At 34.7% G+C, this 18,032-nt stretch overlaps 1 protein-coding gene across 2 annotated transcripts in view; it reads right to left on the bottom strand.

Annotated features, from left to right (window-relative positions):
- Positions 1-518: 518 nt before the first annotated feature.
- epha3 (eph receptor A3) overlaps positions 519-18,032 on the bottom strand; it is a 159,886-nt gene continuing 142,372 nt past the window's right edge. The window contains exons 16-18 of one of the 2 annotated variants that reach the window (XM_051119278.1): positions 13,781-13,936; positions 7,886-7,978; positions 519-5,289 (exon numbers count right to left, since the gene is read on the bottom strand). In XM_051119278.1, coding sequence (XP_050975235.1) covers positions 7,903-7,978; positions 13,781-13,936 — 232 coding nt within the window. In that variant the 3' untranslated portion in view covers positions 519-5,289; positions 7,886-7,902. The remainder of the gene's footprint in view (positions 5,290-7,885; positions 7,979-13,780; positions 13,937-18,032) is intronic. The other variant, XM_051119277.1, reaches the window with a different exon arrangement.

Genomic DNA, 18,032 nt, shown 5'->3' with positions numbered 1-18,032 from the left:
TGAGCCTAGCAGAATCTGTGACCCAGATCAGGCTGCCTGTGAGCGTCCTCCTTCACACCTGCTGAGAGCCCTGAAACAGACTGCTGATATTCACACTTTTAAGGTGTTGATAAAGCTCTTGCACAAATTAATCTATTTATTGTATTTATTTTTTAAAAACTTTACTACTTCTTTTTTTTTGGTTTGTATCTAGTCATTAAAATGTAAAAAAAAAAAAAAAAATCGAATTAAAAAATGAATTAAAATTACTTCATTTTAAAATTTTATTTTATTTTGTGGAAATGAATTTAAATTAATATACTAAATACATCTTTTACATATCTTTTTTTAACATCCTGTTCCTTTCAAAAATCTGTTTCAAAAACTTTCCAGAGCTTCACCTTTTTCTTAATGAATTTCAAGTAAATAAATTAAGTATCTTAATTTTATTATTAATAATGTATGTTTTTTCAGAAAGGTTGTGTGTGTTTGTGTGTGCGTGCAAAAGAAACACCAAAGCGAGACACTTTCTTCTTAGCATTCATTCTTTAGAAAATATTTTGAGAATGTTTATTATAAAAATATAAATGTTTCCACTACAAATCATTTTACATTAGTAGACAAGGCCATCTACACACTCACACACATACACACACGTCAATCTAAAGAAGGGGAACAGGACGCAAAACAGTATTGCTCTTTAAAACATCATCTTCAACAAAGTAAAATATAAAAACACTGATAGGGTCGAAACATAGCCATGTCATAACTTACTGAATGCTACGAAAAAAAAAAAAAAATCTGCACTGTGTATGGTGGTTTGTTGTTAAGAAATAAATAATAAGTCATTATAATTGTTTTTACGTAAAACAAATATAATACAAAATAACATAAAATATCATACAAATGAGTTTTGTAAAGGTTGCACAGATATTTTGTTCATTCTTTTATACATACATACAGACATTTGTACAAAGGGATGGCCAGGTAAATGATAGTACCTCTAGAGAGTCACCACTGCTATCATCACAGGTCCGGTTCACATATGTACATGCTAACAGCAGGGAAAAAGCAACATTTACAGGCAGAATGAAAGAGACGTAGAGGAAAAAATGGACTGTTCCTTCATAAGGTAGTGCAGTACATGGTCAGATCGTCATTTTGTGCACCACTAGTGCTCTTTTTTCATTTTATGATCAGGATGCCTTAAGAAAATATTTGGATAATGACTTGCAAATGTTCAAAAGCCCATATTCAGTCTCAAAATGATGAATGAAGAACCTTGTATTTTGAAGACTGTGGGCCGTGAAATCAGAAAGCAGCTGTCCTCTCAAATTAACCCTCCACATCAAACTTCTGGAAGATTTTGTAGTCCTGATCTTACAGGAAAGCAGAGAAAATATGGTAATGTTCAGAATAGCACATTACCATACTACTCTTAATATTCCTGAAGTATACAATATTGTAACTATTATATATTATAATATAACTATTGTATATACTGCGCACAGTATGCAAATTGACTATCTACACTGTAAACAACAATCAACTTAGAATAATTTGTTACCTGGCTGCCTTAAAATTTTAGGTTCAGTCAACTCAAAAAAAAGTTTATTCAACTTGAAATGTTAAATTATACTAAGTGACAACTTAGATATTTGAGTTGATTCAACTTCAAATTTTAAGGCAGCTGGGTTACTTACCCATCTGTTAAGTTTAACAAACACAAATATCTAAGTTGTTACTTAGTACAACTTAACATTTCAAGTTGACTAAACTTTTTTGAGTTGACTGAATTTTAAGGCAGTAGGGTAACAAATTATTTTAAGTTGACTCAACAAATTGTGTTTTTTGTTTTTTTACAATGTAGATGACCTACTATTGGCAAAATGTGGAATATTCAATAGATCTGCACACAATACTGTATCCCACAAATCAACACGCTTAATTTGATCGTCCATTTCCAGCATAATTAAATACTGGAAGTAGTTGTGAAATTTGAGTTTTTTCACAAACCAGTTCAGCGCAAACTCTGTGGATTTCATTGGTCTTGTCAACAGCAGTTACTGCCTGAAATGTCTGAACTTTTCTTGACCAATGAAATCGGCTGAGGGGCGATATGTGACCCTGAACAACAAAAACAAGTGGCACGGGTATATTTGTAGCAATAGCCAAAAATACATTGTATGTGTCAAAATTATATGTTTTTCTTTTATGGCAAATATTAGGATGTTAAGATCATGTTCTATGAAAATATTTTGTAAATTTCCTATCGTAAATACATCAAAACTTTTGAAATTTTTGATTAGTACTATGCATTACTAAAAACTTAATCTGGACAATTTTAAAGAGAATTTTCTCAATATGTTGATTTTTTATTTTTTTTTGCACCCTCAGATTCCAGATTTCTAAATGGTTGCGTCTTGGCCAAATATTGTTCTGTCCTAACAAACCAAACATCAATGGAAAGCTTATTTATGATGTATGATTTATGATGTATAAATCTCAATTTCAAAAAATTTACCCTTATTACTGGTTTTGTGGTCCAGGGTCACATGTAGGAAATAAAGCCATACAGGTGTGGAATGACATGACGGTGAGTAAATGATGACCACATGTTCATTTTTGGATGAACTATTGCTTTAACTGGTTTAGAAGAAAAAAAAAAAAAAAAAAAAAAAAATCATGTGTTATTTAATTCTCTTTCTTGACTCATTATTTGATTGGTTGCCAAATGTTAAATTCAACGTGAACTGACAATCATGACTTAATCAGATTTCCAGTATATTCAATAAGAAAAGAGGTAGGGTGGAACTTTGTTTAATCAATTGGGAACTGATTTGGATTGTAAAATGTGGTGTAGGTGGTGCCAGAATGTAATCAGGTGATTGGAATGGAGAGGATCTGTGGGAACGAACGAAAAAAAAAGCCGTTTCTGAGGCGGAGTGAGTCATACCTCATGATTTCAGTATGAATTTTGCACATAATTGGATTAAAGATGCTAAACAACCAGATTTATTTTCAAGATGATATTTGGATGTTGCTGAATTAACCAAGGTGAGTGTTCAGTATGTAAGCTAGTGTTTTATTTCGTTCATAGCCCATGTACCTCATATACATTATATCTGAGACAGAAAATCACACTGGTATAGAGTATTGCAGGGTTGATATAAATTTGTAGGCCAAAACCCAGTAACAAGTTTGCATTTTAGCACTTCTGGTTCCATTGTTATTGGACTTTTTGAATGAGCTTTTGGTTAAACGCCTTAAATAAGGCCTGTGGTGAACACAGGCACAAGATATTTTCACATTTTCATATTCTACATTATAAAAAATATCAGTAATAATCCCTTGTTTGTGTGTTTTAAAGGAAACCCTACAGGTATTAAGACTTGTATGGCTCAATATATAACGTAATGTCTTTTAATGAAATATGTAGTAGAAAACGCGTGAAAGACTTGCGTTATTTAAAAAAAAAAACATTGTTTTATATATTTTAGACTATGGGGGGGTGCCATTATTTTTGAAATGGTTGCACTTGGTGAGCTACTGGTGCTACTTGCTACACAATTTGGAAAACAAACTGATACAATGACCACAGCTTCTGAAAGGGCTTACAGGAAGTGATGGATATAAGCGTAGACTTAAACCAAATGCTGCACCATTAATTTTTCCCCACAAAGAGTCTAAATGCCCCCGGATATTGAGTGAAATCCATCCTGAGAAACTCCTTCAGCATGTTTACATCCTGCTAGGATGGCATCTAGCGTTTCTTGTCTCTGCCGTTTGTAAGCTCTTTCGGTAGCTGTGGTCTACTAAAAGCCTCAAAGGCATCAGGGCTGAAGTGGAGAGAACAAAGACGCTGGTCTTTAGGAAGTTTTATTAGTCAACAAGCATCTTCCAACTCTTTTCTCCTCTTCTCATTGCTAGGAAGATCTACATCGCTTCTCTCAACTGAAAATTACAACCAAAAGCCGCAAAATGCGGCATCGTATCAGTATTTTGTTTTCCGAGTTGTGTTGCGGTAATAGCGACAGGTAGCGCCAGTAACTCGCCGACCCCCAGTAGTCCAAAATATGTATAAAACGATGTGGATTTTTTAAATAACGTAAATCTTTCATTAGTTTCATACTACATTTCAGTAAGAAACATTATTTATGTTATATAAAACCATACAAGTCTTAATATCCAGGGTTCCCTTTAAGCTTCTCTCTTTTACTCAAACTTTCAGAGAAAGCTTCAGAGAGCTTTTGACTTCTGAAGAACATAATGATGAACATAATGTGCCTTTTTTCTGCAATAATCCAAAAACCAATGGGAAAGTCATATCGGCTTTTTGTTGAGGGAATCAGGGTGATAGTAACTTCTGGGTTGGCCTACAAAAACACATCAGCACTCTAGTCTGTCAGGTTTTCTCATGTGATGCATTATGATTTACAGACTGTTACTGATTCTAGTAAACAGTTTCTTTTTTTTATTTATAGTGTACTGTTTTTTATTTGATAATGAATTCATATATCATCCGAACACAGTGGTACAAACAAACATATGTCATGGGCTACATTAAATAAACCTTTAAAATGGCAAGTTTACCCAAGGACTCTTCGACTCCATCCCTGATTCTGAAGAATGGCTCTCTGCACTTGCAGATTAACGGTTTATTATCAAATATATAGCCGAACGTGTCAGATCCTAACAAGCATCACCGGATTGCTCTAACAGTAACCAGCTGTACTTCTCCATCAGAAGAATTAAAGGGGGCTTTTCTACAAACCACCAAAACTCTGGGGCGCAAGCTATTGCCTCTCTGAAGTGCTACCTTCCAAAAGGAAGATGGATGCTTTTGCAAAGTTTTTCCTGAAGGCTTTTTAATGCTCCCCCGCCACACGTGAAGAATCCGTTCGGATCGGACCGGCTTCCGTCCTCTAGGAGGAGCCATGCAGCGTGACCGCAGACTCCTAATCCGCCTCTCTCTCGCCGATAAGGCAACATGTCAATCGCTGGGAGACGCGCTCATCGTCTTTGCACCTTGTGCCCAGGAAGACGTGATCTTTCTCCAGGAAGGTTGTTCTGCTTCGCACATGTGTTCAAGAATTGTAGTTCCACTTCCTCTCTTCATTTAATACCTATTTCCTGTCTGTTTAAAGCCAAAGCAGCATCAATCTCGTAAAGGTGTCTTTCGTTTCCGTCGCTCGTTTTTAATTTTACACAGGAACTGGACCGTTCTTTGAGTGTGTTTCAAGTGTTGTTAGGCTGCTCACGATCTTCTTCTGAGGTCCAACGATCGTCACACCGACTTTCTTGAAGTCCCTGCGTGTCAGAGAGCAGAGAAAGACAGTGAGGAAGGGTAATATAGCGCTCACAGTTTGACATACGGTGACATTAATGACAAGCCCGCAGCGGCGCTCTGCCTCAGACCGCATGTGTCAGTCATGTAGGACGAAGTATTCCGGGAGGACACCACGCTGCCATATGCATACAATAAGCTGACGAGCTGGACTCGTGACAGACTTTGTGTTATAACTTAAAAACTGGGCTGATTTACAGCTTCCTGTGATGAGAAATTGGAGTAGCTGCTTCATTTTCTGAGCTGGTTATTTCTACTGTAATTTGAAAAGGAACAGCGCTGTCAGGGTTTCCCCGCAGGGAAAAAGTACGACATTTTTCATTTAATGAGATCCATGCAACAGCTGACAGAAGCTTGCATTATTTACAATTGTGGATAGACTCTCCAGACTTACCATATGGATGAGTTCATCCCGTGTGCACATATCCGACTCGGTCTCATAGGAAAAGTGTGACTCTACATGCGTTTTGCACGGCGTAAAATGCGTCGCTGCAGGTGCTGTCGCTGTAGTTCACAGGTGAAATGAGCAGCACGGTGCTAAGGAAGCTGTTTACTTCTACTGCGGCAAGTTTATGAGGGAATAATGGGTCTAAATTTGTTCTGTTCAAATAGTTGCAATGCTTCACAAGATGTTATTGTTCACATTTGGTCTTGGTAAGAATAATGCTCATCAAGCCTGCATGCATTTGATCAAAAATACAACAAAATCAGTAATATTGTGAAATAATATTACAGTTTAAAATAACTGTTTTTCTATTTGAATATATTGTAAAAAGCAATTTATTCCTGTGTTGCAATGCTGAATTTTCAGCACCATTATTTCTAGTCTTCAGTGTCACATGATCCTTCAGAAATCATTCTAATATGCTGATTTGCTGCTCAGGAAACTTTAATTATTATCATCAACGCTGGAAACATTGTGCTGCTTAATACTTTAGTGGAAACCAGACTTTTTTTTTTTCTTTTTCAGGATTCTTTGATAAATAGAAAGTTCAGAAGAACAACATTTATTTGAAACCGAAACTTTTGTTGCATTTTAAATGCCTTTCAGTTTAATACAAATAAAATAATAGAGAAATATGTATTAATTTCTTCAAAATATCTAACTAACCTAACAGGTTTGGATGTACAATTAATATTGTTGTTGCCTATTTTTTAAAACTTTCAATACACTGTAAAAAAACCAACCAAACAAACAAACAAAAAAAACAACAACTTTAAAAAAAACTGTTTGTGCTGCCTTAAAATTTTAAGTTTAGTCAACATGACTGGAAACGTGGATATCTGAGTTGAGTAAACTGAAAATTTTAAAAGTTTAAAAGTTGAAACAACTTTTTTTTTTTTTTTTTTTTTTATAGTGTATGTCACATAATAATAATAATATAAAAATATGTTGTAAAATTAGCAGTTCAGAGTACTTGTGCCAGGCCAGTGGAAATGTTAGCAGGACAGGCAAAAGTTTTTTTTAAATTTTTAATTTTGCACCTACTGTCTAAATGTTTGCTGTATATCTATTTTAGGTCATACAATGCTTGACAAATGGACAGAATGTCCTAAATGCATTATTACTGGTTTGAATGCATTGGAAAATGTACTGTAGTGGTCTCTTCTTTAGTTGAATTTTAGGTTTACACTTATATTAGGGACCCTGGACCACAACACCACTCATAAGGGTCAATTTTTTTGCAAATGAGATTTGTGCATCATCTGAAAGCTGAATATTAATAAGCTTTCGATTGATGTTAGGATATGACAGCATTTGGCGAAGATACAACTATTTGAAAATCTGGAATCTGAGTGTGCAAAAAAAAAATCGAAATATTGAGAAAATCACCTTTAAAGTTATCCAAATGAAGTTCTTAGCAACGCATATTACTAATCAAAAATTAAGTTTTGATATATAGGAAATAATTTTGACCCATACATATTTTTGTATGTATTTTTGGCTTTTGCTACAAATATACCCATGTTAGTTAAGACTGGTTTTGTGGTCCAGGGTCACATTTAATTCGAAAAATTATTCCTGTATGTGGTATTTAAGTCAGTAGAATATTATTTGATGGCATGCTAGATTTGTTTAGCCTTATTAAAAGCTTCATCTGTATAAAATAAAATTAAATTCAATAGACACTTCACCTGGAAACTGCAGCGATTTGTACAACGCATTTTAGGTTTTACAAAAAACTTACATTATGTCACATTTTTCCCATTAGATCTAACTGTACATTGCGAAAATATGGCAAACCACTTTAATATACAACTCAAGTACAGGAGCTTTTGCAAAACAACAACAACAACAACAACAACAACAACAAAAATCATTTTCCTTAGTATTGTCAGATCAAGGGATGCAAAAGCTGTGCAGTGAACATCATTATAGCATATTAGTGCAAGCAAATTGAAATTACAATCTAGGTTAATCAATGCACACCTCAGGCACGAGTTCTGTTAGAAACACTTCTAGACGATGCAGCAGCGATTTAGTCCTGAAGTGGACATGAGCGCAAGCAAGAGCTCGAGGGAGCAGTCGGCAATAGAAAAGCTATGATTAGAACCCACCATCCAGTCTATAAGCTTTAAAGTGTTGTAATTCCCATGGACGGCTCCCACTCAGGGCACGTGGCTGCTGGTCTGACTTCAGCCAGACAGATTCTATGGGCAGAATACAGCTTTAGATCGACTGACACACAGGCTGTTTATCGTCAACGCACTGCTAATGCACTGACATCAGCCAAACAAATGCTCACAATGTCAATCAAGACAGGCCTGCAACATTTCGGTGTTGTTTGATCTACTACACAGAGTCAAATTCAAGCATCACTAAACCAGATTTAACAAATTCTGTGACTCCCTAGAGAGGCATGTTGTCTGTAATGCTAATTAAAATGCTAGGATACAGTTTGATTGCAAACAGCTGAAATCAAGAAGTAACTGCTCTAGCATTATAACAGCTGTAAGCCATCTTGTTGCTTAAGAAAACAGACATGTAAACTAGTTTGGTCAAATCGTTTTCTTTTTAAAAATCCTTTACAAAAAAAGAAGTATACTTAAGGTTCATTTAAGCAAACTTAAGAAAATGTTTTACGAATATAGTTTAAGTAGTAAGCATACTAAAATCAACGTACTTGTTGCATACTTGCAAGTGTCAGGAAAACGATAACACGTTGTATGGAGATTAGCCTCTGATTAGCCTCTTGCTAGCGACAGCCTGTTACATTATTTACATAAAACTTAACTAACCACATTATCAGAGTAAGGAGAGACGACTGATAGGATGAAGGCGAATGATCTGCAGATCCTGAACACCATTGACAAACATTTCAAACTTCAGCGTGCATTCAAAAGTGATTTCAATGTCTCGCATATTAATAACGGCTCCCTGATGCGCACAATTTATATACAGTATAATTACCTAGACATAACAGCAAGAGAAGGCACTTAAATAGATTTTTCCTCCCATCTCGTATTTATTCCCTTTAGGGATTCCGTAGTACACGTCATTGGGCACATACCTACTTGTAAGTGTGCTATTTAAATACCTTTTGGACTAATTTGGTTTGACTTTTATTTTATACTGTAGTTTACACTTATTAACACTAACAGTAGTAGACAACTAGTATGTTTTTCCTTTCTTTTGTAACTATTCTGTGAACTAGGTATACTATTAGTTTACTAGCTACATACTGTATGTCTAGTTCACTTTTTAGTTTATAAAAGTACACTCTAATGTATTCACTCAGTCAAGTTTAATAGTTTTTATACTTACAGTATACTTAAAGTTTTCTTTCAGAGACCTGAATATCATAAACTTGAATATGTAAGTTCATCAGAATGTAAAACATATGCTAGAATACCCTAAAAGAAGCCAATATGTGTGAAAGAAAATATTTAATAGGTCAATCTATCAAAAGAGTAAACGCAACTACAAGCATAGCATACTTACAATGCTAAACAATAAAGATTAGTCACAAGTATGGGCCAAATATACTTTGACTTTGTACGAACCAAGTATACTTAAAGGGATAGTTCACCCAAAAATTCTTTCATGAGCTACTCACCTTCATGTTGTTTCAAACCTGTAAGAACTTTGTTCATCCTCAGAACACAAATTAAGATATATTTGATGAGATCCAAGAGCTTTCTGACCCTGCATAGACAGCAATGCAACTGACACGTTCAAGACCCAGAAAGGTAGTAAGGACATTGGTAAAACAGTCCAGTGGTTCAACCGTAATTTTGTGAAGTTACAAGAATTCTTTTTGTGCGCAAAGAAAACAAAAATAATGACTTCAACGATTCTTCATGCGTTGTGGTACTCGATAATGGTGGAGGACATGACTTGCAGGAGAACTGACCCTTTGCAAAAACCCACCCTCCTTAGTTAGTTGCTCTGTCTGACAAACAATGGCGCTGTCACACTACACATCATGTTCTCACACAGTGAAAAATACATTGTGGAGCAAAGAGGAAACTGACTACATGCAGACAGACATATTACTTCAGGTATGAAACAAGGTCTAAGCTTTAAAATGTTGTCATTTTTAAGAAATTCAAACAATAAATATCGGTTCTGTGGCTCTTTAATGTGTCACGTCAAATCATTGTATTGCCTTATTAGATCAATGATGCGTGAACCAATCTTCTTTTCTTCTCAAAGCATGAAAAAAAAAACATGATTGAACATCAGAACGTATTTTATTTAAATCGCGGAAAGACGTCAACACACAATTTTTCAAGTTTAAGTCCACCGAAATTAATCTATTCTATTGTATGATTTGTTTGTTGGACAGAATGGCGGATTCGGCGTTATGACTGGTCAAATCGCCTGTCAATCAAGCTGTTTGCGAAGGGTCAGTTGTTCAATAAAGTTGTTTTATTTGCACACAAAGTATTCTTGTAGCTTTGTAAATTTACGGTTGAACCACTGACTATTTTCACGATGTCCTTACTACGTTTCTGGGCTTCGGAACATTTAAGTTGCCTTGCTGTCTATGCAAGGTCAGAAAGCTCTCGGATTTCATCAAAAATATCTTAATTTGTGTTCCGACGACGAACAAAGATCTTACGGGTTTGGAACGTCATGAGTGTGAATAATTAATGACAGAATTAATTTAACTATTCCTTTAAGTCTACATTTGTGTATCTGATAAGTGCATAAAAGTACAGTGAAAGTATACACCAGAGCTGTTTTAAGTGACAATTTACAACATATTTACTTCAAAATATGACAAAAATGTGTCATTTGAGTCCTATAAACAACCATTTATCAAACTAAATGTTTATTTTGCCAGAAATAACTTAAAAAACACACAAGAAGGTCTAGCCATTGCACGCCGCCTGCTGTATGAATTCAGATTTGTCTACGATCTAATGCAACTCGTGCTAAATAAGGTAAAACCTTCAATGATAGATTAAAGAGCCTAACGTTCTGCACAATTTACCATGAAATTGCAATAGGAGGCCAAACATCTGGTAAACTTACTACAGCCTCATCAACTACAAAAAAACAGAGGCACGCGACCAAGGTACAGTGATACGTGATTGAATCATCAATAATGATCTCTCTCTTGCGATTCTTCATATTCCTGGTAGACCCATTAAACGGCAATAGCTTACATGGCTTATTTAAGTTTAAACAATTTTATGAAGCAATTTTTGGGTGCAGACGTCAGTCTTTATGATCAATGATTTGTCTAGGGCTTTCAAATGGGTGCAGACCTGCTGAAAAGACCAAAATAAATTCCCGTGCTGGTCTATGTTGACTGTAGGTCATTTTGTGGTTTTTATGTTTGTTAGTGTTGGCGATGGTTAGTACTGGTTGGTGGTGGTTAATGTTGTTGTATTCTACTTTGGTGCTTGTTTATGTTGTTTAATGCTGGTATAATTCATGCTGTCTAGGACAGATTTGGTACTGGTTTATTCTGGTGTTGTTTGGCTATGGCTGGTTAGTGATGGGTTGATGGTGGCTTAGTTGATAGCTGATTAATCTTGCATGCTCTCAATAGTGAAGCTTGTTAAGGTAGTAAAAGTTAGTGCGGCTGACTATGGTTAAACAGCATCCAAAACTCAACATATAATGATGATCCTGGTCTTTTCAGCAGTTCAGGTATGTAAATCAACATATTTTTTCTTCAAATTCACAAAGATATTATTTTAATTCTGTGTCAGCCAAAGAGCAGTGGTGTCCACTCACTACAGAAGGCCAAACACTGCGCTGCATGTTAAATAACCCAATCTGGGTCATGCATGAGGGCTGCTATTTGCATGTGATTATTTACGCTGACATCTGAACAAAATATAACCACAAGCAACCTTAATTACAGACTGCTGAGTGTTTAGATGTTTAGTCCTGAGAGTAGCATGCCGCACAGCACTGCCACTGTTCTCGGGCCGGCCCTTTGATCATTCTGAAGTTATGATGTCAAATTATTTACACTGTCAAATACCTCGTCATTTGAATCGAAAAGTGGTCTCAGGAGATGCTAACCAGGCACGGCAAGGTTCCTAATCAGCATCTACAAAGCATTTCCCATAAATGCAGATCCACAGAGTAGAGCAGAATAGGGTCTGTATTATTAAAAATTCGTTTGACTCGGGGGAATGTGCCCAACTCAACCCTTTAGATCGCTTCCAAGACTGAGGATTATGGGAGGACAGCACTTTTATTTTTGGTGAGAGTGTTTTTTCTTCTTCTTCCATTTATTGGATTACAATAGAAGAAAACATTACTAAAGCACTGTCACTGGAGATTAATAACAAATGTAATGGCCACCTTTAAATGATTAACCAAAGCCAGGCTTCATTTACTGGAAACTGATCTGTAAATAAATTTGTCATTGTCTTCTGCATCAGTTTTAAACTGTCTCATGCCAACAGTTTTGAAATATATCTCTTTAATTTTCCTTTGGACCTAAAAGTACAGAACGTTACCCTTCAGCACAGGGAATCAGCACGATAATAGACGAATGACCAAAAAAAGAGACAACCCCTTACTTTTAGCCTCTCAAACCAAATAAAGTGCTTTTGAACACATCAGGACTGATGATAAAAAAAAATCCTTTTGAAAAATGAGAAAATTACACATTTTGAAATTTTCATGATTGACTGTTCGTTCAAAGCTGATGATATACGAGGTATAAACAAAAGTATGTTTGTACAATTGTTCATACAAATACGCTACCATTCAAAAGTTTGGAATAATTATTATTTTTTTTTATACTGTTGAAAGAATGCACACTAAGGTTGCATATATTTGATAAAAAAAATACAGTAAAAACAGTGGTATTGTGAAATATTATTACAATTTAAAATAACTGTTTTAAATGAATAATTTATTTAAAAATGTACTTAATTAAAAATTTTTTTTTTTTTATTCAGCAAGGATCCTTTGAATTGATTAAATGTAAAAACATAATGTAAAGAAATTTCTGATTTAGATAATTGCTTTTTCTTTTGAATTTTTCATTCATGAAAGGATCCTTAAAAATATGATTTTCACAAAAATAATAAGCAGCAAAGCCTGATAATAAGAAGAAATTATTTTGAGCACAAATCATAATATAAGAATGATTTCTGAAGGATCATGTGACACTGAAAACTGGAGAAATTATGCTATAATATATAATAATATACAAACAGCTATTTTTAAATGTAATAAACATTTGACAGTATTACAGATTTAACTGTATTTTTAATCAAATAAATGCAAATGCAGCATTAATGGGAGTAAGAGTGTGGAAGCCTGTTTCTGCCACTGAATAAAAAATAAAAAAGATAATTGTGACTTTTTATCTCACAATTCTGACTTAGAATTGTGATATATAAACTTGCAAATGTGAATTATAAAGTCAGAATTGCGAGATATAAACTCGCAATTCTGAGAAATAAACTCACAATTCTGACTTTTTTTGTGAGTTTGTATTTCGCAATTGTTTCTCAATTTTTTCACGTCATTGTAAGTTATTAAGTCAGAATTGTGAAATATAAACTTGCAATTCTAAGAAAAACATATTTTTTCCCTCAAAATTGGACTTTGTAACCTGTAATCGTGAGTTTATATCTCACAATTCTGTCAAAAAGTCAGAATTGTGAGATTTTGTCTTGCAATTCTGACTTTATAATTGCAAGTTTGTATTTCGCAAATCTGATTTTATAACTCATAATTGTGAGTTTATATCTCAATTCGAAGAAAAAAGTCAGATTTTGATTTTGTATCATGCAATTCTAAGAAAAAAAGTCGTAAAATAAAATGTTGTATAACCTTTTTATTTTTTTATTTTTTAAAAAAGTGGCGGAAACAGGCTTCCATATAAGAGACTTCTTTTGAAAACATAAAAAAAAAAGTAATTATTCCAAACTTTTGACCAGTAGTGTAGATTTTATATATATATATATATATATATATATATATATAAAAGGAAAGCTGAAGGCTTGTATAGTGTGAAAGGCTCTTACTCTGCTGAGGTTTTGGCCAGTGTATCACAGGAGCTGTAGCCGACCCCACTGAATGCATCTTTACAGGGCAACGTCCTGGCGCTCTCCAGCCAATCACCCATTGTGTGAAAGGAAGTGATGTCAGTGCTGGTCCTGTCCAGAAGCAGATTAACCGGTCTGGGAAGAAACAAAAAAAGTATTAAAGTATTTATTCGTGCAACTGAAGTGAAACACAAGTAACTTTCATTTGCAGTATTCGTTTGTAGAACTAATACACAACAGCGTTTTATGAGAACACACTCCATGCCCGTTCCTCTAAGTCACTGACGCTGAAAAAATACAACACTGAAGCTGTGGTCGTCTGCAATTCCCATCACGTTTGACAAATGTCATTCATGGCGAAAACAAGCTTATAAAAGTGCAAGCTAAGGCTAAACACAAAGGCCTTCAAACCCGATATGCAAGCTTGCCTCCAAGGTCTCCATACGGAAATACCTGCAGAGAAGTGGGACTGATTCTCTCCATCTGTGTTATGGCAAGCATTCCCCAGGAAGAAAGCAATACATTTAGGAATGTTTATTCGAATACAGAGACATCTCTGTTTCTGATGACTTCCCATTGTTCACATTCCAATACTAGTTTCCATTGTTTATTGGGTAAAAGGCTGACTCATTAACCAAAGCCTTTATAAACCTACACAAAACAGTATGAACAAATCTGTAGCATGTTACTGGCAAATACAGTATGGTAATTTTCATATTTAATCCTTTTATGGGCAAAAAATTTACATTTTATAATGCAATCACATTTGGATGTCCTCTAAAAACTTTACAAAATAATTTTTTAAAACCTGAATTAATAATTCATTGCATACAAAATGTAATCCATACGTGACTCTTAAAATACAGATAGTTTAAAATTCATCTTAATACGTATATAAATTCTATAAAATTACAGCTATACTGTATATTATAGCAAGATGTTTAGGTAGTTCTTGAAGCTATTGATATTCTGAAGTCTTCATTTCAAGCCTCTGCAGTTCCTGACAAACAACTTACTGGCATGCTAGATACAACATTTATGTTATAAATATAAGTGAGAATGTCAAAGCATCTGAAATCCACAATTCAGGTCCAATAGCACCTGATTAGAACCAGGGGAACATACGGAAATGGGATTACAATCCCTTTGGGGACTGCTATTTATATTCATGTAAATAAACAAATTAAGATAGCAGGAAGTCCACTCAGATCCACATGTTCCCAGTGTTCCATTGCTGTGTGATGAAAATAAAAGAATAATGTACGCTGAGTTGACTGGAAAAGAATGCTGAATGGATCCAAGTTACTTGGCAAAGAGGATCAGTAAGTGCTGACACAGCTCATTGAATAGAGCTGTCTGCATGTACTGCACCGATGCACTCAGGATCTTTAGAAATCCTTTTCTAATGTCAGGAAAGAGCGGCTGAAGTTTATTTTGAACAATGTCTTTGATTGTTTTATTTTGACCTTCACAGTTTGAGCGGCACATTTATGCATCAGTTGTTTTGCAAACATTTCTAAATGCGATGCAGCTTTGTAAAAATGACTTATTTAAAGAAGGAACAACAAAGATTAAAATGGATTTAACATCAGACCTGCAGCTTGTAACTGTGTGCACAGCAATTCTGTATCTAATTTTACATGCAAGTTTACATTCAGTCTTAAAGGTATAGCAAGTACCAAACTTTGTTTTGTACATTCGACAAAACAAAATCACAAGCAGAATATAACAAAAAACGCAAAGGAAAGCAATGCAAAGAAAAGCAAAGCAAAACAAAACAAAACAAAACAAAACAAAACAAAACAAAACAAAACAAAACAAAACAAAACAAAACAAAACCAAAAACATAAAGCAAACAAACAAAAACCTCATACTTGTACTAAACAAAAAAATAAAAAAATAAAATAAAATAAATAAATAAATAAATAAATAAATACATTCAATAACAAAAACAAAACAAAAACAAAACAAAAAACAAACAAACAAAAAACAAAAAAGAACTATTAAAGCCAGTTATTTCAAACTGGGGGAAAAGTGGTATCTAATTTCGCATTCTAGTTTAAATTTAGTTTTAACGGTACAGCAAGTACCAAACCTAAAATAAAATAAAATAAAATTAAATAAATCACTCAACAAAACAAAATCACAAAGCAGAACATAACCAAAACACAAAACAATAAACACAAAACAAAGCAAAGCAAAAGAAAACTCAATTAAACAAAACAAAACAAAGAAGCAAAACAAACAAACAAAACTCTCTTTAACTGTACTAAATAACAATAAATAAATTCATTTAAAAAAGGACTAAAACAAAATTTAAATTAAAAAAACAAAATTAAACAGAAAAAAACAAACAAACAAAAAACCTACAAAGCAAATTAAACAACCCCCCCAAAAAACAAAGCAAAAGAAAACTAAATTAAAATGACAACAAAGTCAAACAAAAAAACTTAAATGTACTAAAAATAAATAAATAAATGCATTAAATAAATACATTAATTAATAAAAAAGGCCTATCAAAACCAATTATGTCCGCAAAATGTGGTACAAGTACTATACCAAAAACAAACAAACAAACAAAAATCATTTGACAAAACATAATCACAAAGCAGAACATAAAAAATGCAAAACAAAATAAAACAAAAAACAAACACAAAACAAAGCAAAAAAAAAAAAACTAAACAAAAGAAAACACCAAAGCAAAACAAACAAAAAAAACTCTCTAATTGTACTAAATAACTGTGTACATTAGTACATTAAATGAGGTACATTAATAAAAAAAAGAAAATATTAAAAAATAATGAAAAATTTATATTTTTTTATATATTTAATTTTGTATATATTTGTATTTCCAGAGCTATTTAATGTTCAAACTGAATTGTTTTATATAGCATGAATTTATGCTATAATTGTCACCCACACAAATTGCAAAACTTAATAATTACCAGTGGGCCTACTGTTTAGTGTACTGTCATTAAAAATGACACATTTATTACCATGTTAACTGCAGAAAAAAAATAAGATTAATTACACTTAGCTGACTCATATGCCTACTTAAATTATATGCATGTGCAATGTGGTAATATGATAAACAATTTGTATTTGTCATGATAAAGCTCAACATAGGAAGGAAAAAGCAGAGATGGAAACCACAAGATGTCCAGTCCTCTTTTGTTTGTTGAAATGTGCAGCTGCATCCTTATCAAAACTCACAAGGTAAAAAAGAAAGTTGACATGGAGAAAAATCTTTGTTGTTGGGTATAGAAGTGATGGCTTAAACTCTGGTGTATACACACTGCATTTGACCGCATCAGCTGCTGGCGTGAGAGATCTGAGGCGTCAGTTGACAGGAGCACAACAGGCCAGAGGGAGAGGAAGAGAAGAGGCAAACACTCGGCCTCTCTGCTGGTTCCCTCTCTTTTCTTTTGCTTTCCTCTCTCCCCTCTGGTGTAGTGACCTCTAAATAACCGAGGCTGCTTAGTATCATGTTTTTAGAGTTCTCTAGGGATGGAAAGGAGGGAGGACGTTCCTCACGGAGAAACATCTGGGTAGCTTCGTCACGGACAAGAATGCATCTCTCGCTGTGAGGAGGCTCTGGGATCGCGCACCTACTCTCATCCTGAGAGTGCCGACATTTTACTTCCGAGCATCTGCACGCCATCTCTCCGGGTCTGGCCTTTAGACCTAGAGTCCCGTCCATGAGAATGGCTGGAGTGCCGCCCCATTAGCATGCAGGGCATGTAGATAAATGAGGTGCAAGGGCTTGGACGCAGCTGTGGCTGCAGACCGGCGGCAGCGGAAAAGCAGAGTGTGTCTCGCCCTGAGAGCCATAAATCACCTGGGCCCAGTGCTGGACCCCAATCGGCCATGTTAAAAGCCAATCAGGGAAATTACATGCTAACTCCCTGGGACCCATTTTCACTTTCTTAAGAAACCATTAGTCACTGTTGCATACTTCATAATAATACAGCTACTGGTTGTACCACTTACGTCTACACCACATGGGGCAACTCATACCGGACTAACCCCCCTAACATATTGAGTCTTATTGGAGGAAAATAGAGTAGGATAGAGATTTTTTTCCCGGTAAAAAGTTAATTTGAGATTAAATATTAATTGCCCGGCACCGTGAAGTGCCGGCAGATACTTCCTGGGGGTCGCAGACTCCCTGTAGAAGATGAATGTGCTGTCTGGTAACATCAGGATGAGTAAAACCCTTATCATACAAATA

This window comes from Labeo rohita, chromosome 9 (assembly GCF_022985175.1).
Source record: "Labeo rohita strain BAU-BD-2019 chromosome 9, IGBB_LRoh.1.0, whole genome shotgun sequence".
NCBI lineage: Eukaryota > Metazoa > Chordata > Actinopteri > Cypriniformes > Cyprinidae > Labeo > Labeo rohita.
The sequence above is the reverse complement of the archived record's forward strand: the minus strand, read 5'-3'. Positions and strand labels throughout refer to the sequence as shown.